Source organism: Bison bison, unplaced genomic scaffold (genome assembly GCF_000754665.1).
Source record: "Bison bison bison isolate TAMUID 2011002044 unplaced genomic scaffold, Bison_UMD1.0 scf7180017864471, whole genome shotgun sequence".
In the NCBI taxonomy this organism is placed as follows: Eukaryota; Metazoa; Chordata; class Mammalia; order Artiodactyla; family Bovidae; genus Bison; species Bison bison.
Window position 1 is genome coordinate 19567720 of NW_011495032.1, and position 10525 is coordinate 19578244.

At 40.4% G+C, this 10525-nt stretch overlaps 1 protein-coding gene across 1 annotated transcript in view; it reads right to left on the reverse strand.

Moving 5' to 3' along the window:
* The window catches only part of GTF3C3 (general transcription factor IIIC, polypeptide 3, 102kDa), a 32682-nt gene extending 28509 nt beyond the window's left edge, over nt 1-4173 (reverse strand). The window contains exons 1-2 of the mRNA XM_010860886.1: nt 3956-4173; nt 2840-2951 (exon numbers count right to left, since the gene is read on the reverse strand). Coding sequence (XP_010859188.1) covers nt 2840-2951; nt 3956-4057 — 214 coding nt within the window. The 5' untranslated portion in view covers nt 4058-4173. The remainder of the gene's footprint in view (nt 1-2839; nt 2952-3955) is intronic.
* Nucleotides 4174-10525: the final 6352 nt, after the last annotated feature.

Consider the following 10525-nt stretch of genomic DNA (forward strand, 5'->3'; position numbering starts at 1 on the left):
AGTTAACTTACAGCTCCAATTAATAAAGTTCCTGGGCAATTAGGAGTGTTTAAATCCAAACCCCTCAGATGGCTCTCTAACTCGCCTGACAAGTTTACCCGGCCTACAGCTATGCATACGATTGTTTACAGTCTCCCAGCCTCGAGAGGCACAGGAAGCTTAAGATATTCAAATAGCTTAGAGCCTCTCAGAGAGTTAGAAACGGTCAGAATAAAACCAGTAAAAGATTTCATTGATGAGCCAATGCTTGCTGCCAGGTTTTCACATCCCCTGAATTGTACCCTTAAATGTGTATTAATTAATATAGTTGGTATATAGAAAAAATAAGTAGTGGCCTTGGTGTTAGTAACTTTAGACCCTTAAGGTAATAAATGCTTTCCTTTGTTGTAAACCCATTACACATCCGCCCTATAGGAATGCAATTTTATCTTCGGAAGATGGCGCCAAACCTTAAAATAACTACTCTTAGAGAAAATAAGTCTTACGGTTGATAAGTCTTTGTCAGGAGCCATAAAATGTTAATAGGCCTTCTGGCCAGAAGATGATGTAAATCACCTAAACCATTTGTATACGATAAATTTGCAGGAAAGAAACCCTGGTTTTTGATAAGGATCAAAAACTGCTGACTTTGCATCCCCTATTATCCTCTATGTGTAACTTAGGGTATAAAAGCCCCTGTTGAAAATAAAGCTACGGGCCTTGCTCACCAACGCTTGGTCTCCCCATGTCATTCTTTTCACATTCTGGCTGAAGTCTGCATCTGGAGCGTGGATATCCTCTGCGACCATTTATTTGCCTGGGCTTCTAAGACCCACTCGAGAAGGTGTCTAAGGTGGGGCACTTTCCGCTATTCGAGAGGGTGCCTGCGGCCTCCGTGGTCAGAGCTAACCTGGTGTCACAGGTTATATTGATTTTCCGCGTAAACCAAGCTACTCAGCCTCTTTTCTCCATTGAATTTTCCTACTGAGCTATCCTCATTCTATTACTCTTTATATCTCTAATTAACATTTGAATAGTCGCCTAGGCCATCTCTCCTTCGAATACCCTGGATCAGCCGCGGCTGGACCTCGGCACCACAAACACAGTTAATGGCTAATTATCCAAAGACACTGGCAATAAGACAAGTATGCCTACTATCACCATTCCTTTCAAGATTTTACTGGAGTCAACGTAATAAGGGAAGAAAAATAAAGGCATAAAGATTAACAGAGAAATAAAATTGTCATTCACAGATTACATGATGATACATAGAATATCCAAAAGAATCTATGCACAAAACCTGTCAGAATTTATGAATTTAGCAAGGTTCCTGAACACAAGGTCAGTATACGAAATACGTTCCTAGGAAACTGGGAGCTTAATATCTTAAAGTGACTGTATTATTTGAGCTGAGTCTAGTATGCCTGACTACTCATGGTAAGCAGAAAGCAGTGATTCAAGTAACCACCTTTTCCGGCCACCTCTTAGTATTTTGGCCTGGAGAATCCCATGGACAGAAGAGCCTGGTGGGCTACAGTCCCCGGGGTCACAAAGAGTCGGACATGTCTTAGCGACTGACTCTCACTTTCACTGGCGGAAAACTGGCAAGCACCCCATGGTGCCTGCTACTAACAGCTGCACCTCAAAGACAACGTTATGATGGAAGAGCAGCTCTTACTCTGAGCAGATAAGGAAGGACTCACAGATTTTAGAACACCTTCAGCCTGCTTTTTCACTCCACTTGCCTAGCAAAGAATCTATAATCCTAATTTTCTCTCCTCTTTGCCCTTTCTTCCCTACTTGGTCCAAGGAGACAGACAAAACTTGTTCATTTTCTGTTTACCCGACTAGTGTTTTCTCTGTGTAAAGTCTTACTTGTATGGAAGAAAAACAATCAGCCTCCATTTCTACCCCCTAGGGCCAGAAAGTTTAGCTTAGGTCTCAATTAGACCTTATACGTGAAAATGATAGTTGCTCAGTCGTGTCCAACTCTTTGTGACTCCATGGACTATGGCCCGCCAGGCTCCTCTGTCCATGGAATTCTCCAGGCAAGAATACAGGAGTGGGTAGCCATTCCCTTCTCCAGGGGATCTTCCCGACCCAGGGATAGAACCTAGGTCTCCTGCACAGCCTCCATTTCTACCCAGTAAGGCAAGAAAGTTTAATTTAGTTCTCAATTAGACCCTATGCCCAAAGTTAAATTCTAATTGATAGTTCCACATCCCAGATTACTTGATATGAATGACTGGATACCACAAACTATCATTAGTATTCTGATCAATCACCAGAAATTAGTAATTTGCTTACTAATTCATCACTTAGGCTCTCATAAGTTTAATTGGTCTGGGTGCAGTAACCAAATTTAGTATCTGGTCATGCGGAGCTGAGGACTGAATCCTGGAATGAGGTAACACACCAAGATATCTATGCTGTGTGTAAGGTCCCATGTGGACAGCCAACTGGCTTCCACTCTGACATTTCTATCTTACCTCTCATAATTAAAGAAGCGATTTGGAAGCCCTTTGTATAGAATTATAATTCATTACAATTTGGGGGAGTATAGCCTAGAATAATTAGCAACCACATGAGAGGGTCAATTTAAAAAACCGTGACCCCAAAAGGCTCCCCAACACTGATGCAGATTTGAAACCCTTCTTCACAAACATAGCCCACTAACCAGCACCATAATCAACAATTCAACAAATACATATTGAGCACCTATTATATACCAAGTACTATGTTCCTAAAAAGCCAGGTATCAACAACAGAATACCACAGCAATTAAAAAAAAAAATAATAACACTTTCACTAAATTATTAGATACCCTTAACATTTAATGCAGGCAGTGATCTTAACATACCTTCATTGGCATCTTTGCCCTGAGATTTGGTAGAGTTTATTCCTGATGATGATGGGACTTCAGAGTCATTTGGATTTTCTTCAACTGATGACTTTCCTTTTTCCTGAAGACTCTGGGATTGAAAATTAATTAATGACTCCAAAATCAAATGCACGTTTAGCTCTTTCCAGCTGAGAAGAGAACATCTGCCTCATTTTCTATTTCTATAAAACTTGAGCTCTGAACACATACATAGTATGTGAAATCTAAATTTGAATATTGTCAAAGCATCTCATTGTACTTGGGTCTCATTCTTCAGTCTGAATCAGTCATTTGTAAAAAATAATTTTAAAAACCTTGATAATTTCATTAATCTACACATTGCAGTCTTTCTTTTTTCAGCCTTGCTTTTTAAATGAAAAGAGATGGGGCACTATTGGTTGCACGATTTAGGAAAGAATCCAACAGCTAACCTCAAAAGGTGCAATTACTTTTATTTTCCCTCCAACATCAAGTGAAGAGACATGAAAAAGTCATGTATTTCCTCATTTACCAGAGAAGTTTTTGTTATCAGACAAAAAAAAAAAAAATGATAATCCTGTGGAGGGTTACATCACACCATTGGGAGACTCCTCAAAAATGGGAGCTGAAACCACTCCGTCGGGAAATGGACACTGAGGCCTCAAGAAGAGAGGTGAGTTGCGCATTCAAAGTCACAAAAATAACAGCGGCAAAGCTAGGACTTGAACCAGATACAAACTGACTCTACTGTTTCGAACTCTACTGCCCACACCCCACCTCCATCTCCACCCCATTTAATCTACCAGCGTTAAGCTACTCTCAAGCAAAAAAAAAAAAAAAAAAAAAAAAAGTACTATTTGCCAACAGTAAAAAGAGAAAGAAGTGGTTCCCACCGAGACAAAAGCTTTCTGGTGAGTGAAATGTTTTAAAGAGGAGCTTAGCACAGGGGTAATGTGAGAACCGGAGTTTCGGTAAAAAAAAAAAGGTGGGGGGGGGAGAAACTGCTAGAGGTACGCGGCCCGCCCCATAAGGGTGAATTTAGTCGGGTCCTTCACATCTCTTAAGTGTATTAAGGCGACAAGACAGTGAGAGCATCCAGGCCTATCATCTCCTCACTTTCTTCTCGCGGGTTTTTCTCTCCTCTCTTCTCCTTTCGAACTCCTCAAAGGAAATCTTCCCTTCCAGATAGTCGATGAGCTCCGGGCTGAACCCCGACATGCTTGCGGGGTTCTGCTACGCAGTTTCAGGAACGACAGAGAAACGGAAGACCAGAGGCTCCCAGACGCTAACCCTGCGCCGAGCTGCTAAAAGCAAGGACCCAAAGTCCTTCTGGGAAACTGGCTCGGCCTGCGCCGAAGCCGCCGCGCTCAGGTTCCGCAGGAGCCTCTAATCCAGGCTTCTTCCGGGAGGCGTGGGTATGAGCGCGGGAGTAGGCGGGACCTGATCTGGACCCTCCCAGCTTCCAGGACTCGAAGCTTGCAACTGGGCTCAAGCCTCTGGTTTAAGCTTGTTAAGGAGTTGGGGAATGTGCTTGAAGAAAATGTTCCTTCGTCTACAATATTTCCCTCAAAAATATTTGTTTTTTAATTTGATCTTTGGTTGTTCAGTGGTTCATTCGTGTCCAACTCTTTGTGACCCCATGGACTGCAGCACGCCAGAGTTCCCTGTCCTTCACTATCTCCTGAGTTTGCTCAAACTCATGTCCATAGAGTCGCTGATACCATCCAGCCATCTCATCCTCTGTCGCCCCCTTTCCCTCCTCCCCTCAATCTTTCCCAGCATCAGGGTCTTTTTTAATGAGTCGGTTCTTCGCATCAGGTGGCCAAAGTATCAGCTTCAGCATCAGTCCTTCCAATGAATACTCAGGACTGATTTCCTTTTATGATTCACTGGTTTGATCTCCTCGCAGTTCAAGAGATTCTCATTGTCTTCTCAAACACCACAGTTCAAAAGCATCAATTCTTCAGTGCTCAGCTTTCTTTTTAGTCCAACTCTCACATCCATACATGACTACTGGAAAAACCATAGCTTTGACTATATGGACCTTTGTCAGCAAAGTGATGTCTTTGCTTTTTAATACCCTGTCTAGATTTGTCATAGCTTTTCTACCAAGAAGCAAGCGTCTTTTAATTAGTAGCAGAGCCAGGATTTGAAGCCTGGTCTATCTGACTCCAAATCCCATACTTGGAATTAATACACTGTCTCTCCCTGAGGCTTCCCTGGTGGCTCAGCGTAAAGAATATGCCTGCCAATTTAAGCCCTGGGTCGGGAAGATCTGCTGGAGAAGGAAATGCCAGCCCACTCCAGTATTATTGGCTGGGAAATCCCATGGACAGAGGATCCTGGTGCACTGCAATCCATGGGGTCACAAAGAGTTGGACACAACTTAGGGACGAAACAACTGCCTCTCCTCAGTGGAACTCTACGTCAACCTACACACTCCTATGCTTTATATTTTACACTGAATTATAACTTTCTCTAGTGTCCTATTCTAGAGACACTTGCTGTCAACATCTTGAGAACAGCACTACCTGATACATCTTAATGAACTTTCCTCTCTAGGCTAGTAATCTGTGCTTAAATCACATTGATGAACTCAACTGGATGGAACTGAAAGTGCCTTTGGAATGGGCAAGGGAGTAGAAGTATGGAATGCAGCTCAATATGAAGCTGAGGGTAGGGACAAGTTACAGGGAGCCTAACACCTGACTTGGCCACTAGTACCTCTTTATGACAATCCAGATGCAGAAAAACCATAGTTTGATGGCAGAATGAGGACCAGGACCAGCAAGAGGGGAACTCCCAGATGAGAGAAAAATATCTCACAGCTAGAAGTCATTCCTTTCTCATGATAAAGGATCCCCAGGGCCCTGTCTGGGTATAAAATATGGGAAGCTAGCAAGGTAACTCACAGAAATTCCTAACAGGTAAATTCCCCCCTGAGTTTCTCCAGGCATCCAGGAAACTGCACTTGAGAGGAAGTCAAGAGTCTCTAGTCCTAAGTCTCCTAGGGAAAAGAAGGAAATCAACGGGAGAAGAACTGGTCATCTGGTAACGAGAATGTTCTCCCGAGACCCAGATGGCCTGTGTGCTCAGTCACTCAGTTGTGTCTAGCACTTTGTGACCCCATGGATTGTAGCCTGCCAGGCTCCTCTGTCCATGGAATTTTATTTTGTTATTGGATGCCTGGAATATGGGAGTAACAATTGTGAAGATATAGATTCACGTTGTGGAGAACTAGACAGGGAGCAAGGGGGTGACAGTTTTTCTGCTATGGAACACCTTGATGACCCTTATTTTATAGGTCAGAATGTATTATAGCAACATGTCTTGAAATTGTAATCTTTCTGCTTTTCCTTTCTCTACTTCCTTGTAAGTAATGTGTCTACTGGTGAGTCAGAGGCATCCACTTTACCTTGAGATGAAGTGGAATTGTTACAGCAGTAATGAAAATAGCAAGAAGAAACTTTTCAGACTTTCTGACTCATTTCTGAGAATCAAAATGAAATATCTGAGGAAAGGATAACACTGGATTTATACCATGACCAGAGCATGAAGAGTACACAGGGAGGTCGCGACTCCCCTTTCTCAAGTAGAGGAGTCAAGATGGGGTATAACGCTTTTAGGGAGGCAGTTTTTCCACGGTTGTCTTTTCTGCAAAAGCTTGTCCCTGCTTTCACTCTGGGCTATCTTTTCAAGGATGTCTGGAGAACAAATAGCCTTGAAAGACAGAAATACTGTCTCCCTCTGGGGCAGAGGACAGATTTGTTTCCTGACCAGTATAATAAAGATGTTTCCCTCTGGGACAAAGGTTGGGCATGTTTGGGCATGTAGCCCCCTTATAAGAGTGAGGATTTCCTAAGTTTGGGGTTCCTTGGCTGTGGCACAAATCAACTCATGCCCACTAAACACCTGGACCCACCCCGCCATGGCCTCCATGATACTTTAGGGACAGGGGGAACCAATGCGAATGTAAAACTCAAGCTGCCTCCTGAGCCATGAATAACAAAATCTGTTGCCTCAGATCCAGGGATCTCAGGGTCCACCAAGATTTGTGAAATTGTAGCAGCTACTGTGTAGCTTGCAAATTGGACAAAATCTTGCACCCTTAATAGTTCTTGACCACACTAGACCTGGGACAGGGGCCAACAGGCCATGTCCTGGGGACAGGGAATGGGATGCTCATCAAAAAGGAGCAGAGTCAGTGTTGAGAGGCTGTCAAGGACCTAAGAAAGAAGGACTACAGACCCCTTGGGAGCCTAGATCACCTGCAGAACACTTAGTATTTTCATTGCAGGAAACACTAGTCTTCTGCTGATGACAAAATCAGTGAACAAAATCACTTCCCCAGTGACCTTCTAGAAACACAACTAGGGAGGTTTTTGTTGTCAAAATAATGGGGGAGGGGAATCACTAGTATGCCACTATATATTGTCTGGGGACCAGGTGTGCTAAATGGTCACCATGAAGACTTGTCCTTCCCCAAATGACAATCCCATCACTGTTGAGAAACTCTAGTCTAGTGGAGTGTAGGCCTCCCATCGACAGCTACCTGCCAGTTGTGGGGAATTTTTCAGCAGAAGGATGCATGCTGCTTCTCTGAGACTTTGCAAGCTCACAGCTGAAAGTCCCCTGTGGATGCTCTTCCTTTTCAAAGACCTTGAAACTGATAAAGCATTCCTTTTTTGGAGGTCTTGACAACCAGAGCAGGAGTGGTGAAAGGAAAAGGGAAAGCCAGTCCCTTTGGTATTTGAGTGGAACTAGACAGTGGTGAAGGATCCCCACCACTCTATCATTTATCATCATCTGAATAGGCTATTCATTATAGCCTATTATCTATCATCTGAATAGGCTCTATTTTTATGAGGAATAATATCAATAATTATTTACATCCTTTAAATGGTTAAACAAAAAATCTTGGCATTAACTAGAAGCAGCTTCCATTACTGTGTGACTAATAGCAAAATATCACACATTTAGTTGAATTCAACAAGTATTTTTTGAGTGCTTGCTACATGCAAGGCATTGTAGTAGGTGCTGGAGAAATAAAAAAAGGCTTAGATATGATCTTGGCTCACAAATATCTCACAACTCTCCAGGGAGAACAGACACATATATGACTACTTACATAGAACATACTGAACCAGATATATAACCTGTTCTTGCATATTTTATTATTCATATTCAATCATCCACCAAAAAAGCCACATAAAACTACTTTGGAATGTACAGACTAGTGTCATTAGGATTACAATGTTTGCTTCTGGCACGATGTATGGTTTTGGTTTTTGTTTTTGCAGAAATCAGAGAAAATGATACAGCCCTTCATAAAGAAAAGTAGCTGTTACAAATAAGAATATGAGAATCAGACCAATTCAGCCTGAGTTGGGGAGGGCTGGTGGAGGAAGAGCACTGGTTATGAAAGAAGGGAAATCTGCCTGTATCTACCCTCTCTTCCTATGGTTGTAGGTTCCTAAGATATCTGCTGTGGGGTTTCCCTTGTAGCTCAGTTGGTAAAGAATCTACCTGCAATTTAGGAGATCTGGGTTTGATCCCTGGGTTGGGAAGATCCCCTGGAGAAGGAAATGGCAACCGACTCCAGTACTCTTGCTTGGAGAATCGCATGGACAAAGAAGCCTGGCAGGCTACAGTCCATGGGGTTGCAAGTCAGACACGACTTAAGAGACTAAACCAGGATATCTGCTATAGCACAATATAGCCACCTCTGAACATCATGGCAGAGAACATCTCCCAGAGGCCTGAGCAACTCCTAAAATCCCATGTTTCTTTGTCTTCCATTTCAACTTAATTGTGGATATTCATTACTTACTCTCTCTTGACATGAAACTAAGACTGTGGGGTCTTTTAATAGAAATGTATATTCTTTGTAGGAAAAAGATACATTTTAAACCCAAATTCCTGTTACAGATAATTAACTAAAGTAAAAATTATCAATGTCCCTTTCAAATAAAAACACTGATGATAAAAAAGAAACATAGAACACAGCTGAAAGGAATTTCCTTTGACTTTATGGTGTTTTTGTAACCCTTGCAAATATATGCAGTGCTATATTGATATCTATGATTATTGAGTGGGGAAAAAACCATGCACATAAGTCACATATGTCCCAAAGCTCAAACTATTTACATGTAAATCTGGAAATACAGAATAAAATCATAACAGACTGATAAAAGTGGAGAGGGAAACACACACAAAAACTTAGCCATGATCAAGACTGAATTTTTCTAGTGAGAAGCTTCATCTGTAGTTTTAAAACCACCAGACTTCTGAAAGAAAAAGAAAACATTATAATGAAATAGAAATGAAGATTATACAATTAACCCAAAGACCCAAATATCAACATATTTCAGTGAAAACTCTTTTTATCTTCATTTCTTAATCAGAGTTGTTAAGACCGGAAAGCTTGTAATTTTGCTTCTTTCACAAAGTTGAATAATTCTTATTATATTACAGTACCACTAACAGTGCTCTTTTTTTCCCCTGCCCTTAAACATTATCTCATTTTGTGCTTACATGAGAATATGTACTTGATGTTTTCTCTAAAACTTTCTTTGAGTTAGAGATCCATATATGCAATTTATAGATGAATAAAGTAAGGCTTAAAAAATAGTTTGTATGCAATACTGTCCCATACTGAAATAGATACTTGGTATTAATAATTATTCTCTTTTTAGTGTATGTTACTCTTGGGGCTTAGTGTGAAAAGTAGTCAAGGGAAGCCTTCATTAATATACTTGTTTTTCTTCTATCTTATTTTCTCATTGAAGGACAGTTTTCAAGTGCATATGCCACACAGTAAATTGCATCCTCTTGTTAGAATAACAAGCATTATTTTTCTAAAATCATTACATTTAAAGTAGCTAATCATCAAAATCCTTTCACAATCATAATGAAGTGCAACAATGGTTTGCTTCCTCATAATTCCATCCATATGCCCATGAAAGAATGGGAGTAGATTTTAATTACAATTCGGTTCCCTTTACTATTCAGCAAAATAAAAAGTTAATAGACTAGAATCACAATGTATTTTCTTTGCACCATACTGTTACTTTTTAAATGGTAGGTATTTATTTGATAGGGATGCTAAAACAATATGAATAAAAATTAAATCTTAGACATAAATTTCTAAATTTTTTCCTATGATAAAGTGCCATCTTTACTAATATTCTACCTTTTTCTCCCAACTAGGTGAGGAAGTTCAAGCTCAAATATATGCCTAATAATTTCTCCCCAAAGAAACTATTCTTTTAACTTTTTAATTTCCATTTAATCCAACTGGACAATTCAATATATTTCTTTACATATGATTTTCCACATAATTTAGCTATATGACCTAGTCTGAAAAAAGATATAAGAATAGGTGGTTTTTCATTGTATTTCATAATTCTATTCAGTGATAATTCTACCATTTTAATATATCTCTTCTCCCAGAAAGCTATCCTTTGAAAATTACTGTCATTTCTTTTTAAAACCAGACTGTAAAATATATGAACCAAATCTGAGTATTAACAGTGACAAGTATGATCAGAACTGAGCACTTATTTATGTAAGGAAATAAAATCATTTATTCAAATAAATATTTTCAGACCTCTTTATGACTCAGTTATATGTTTAGAGAGATCTAGGGATAAAGGGATAAATTTTACCTGCACTCAGAGGAAACAG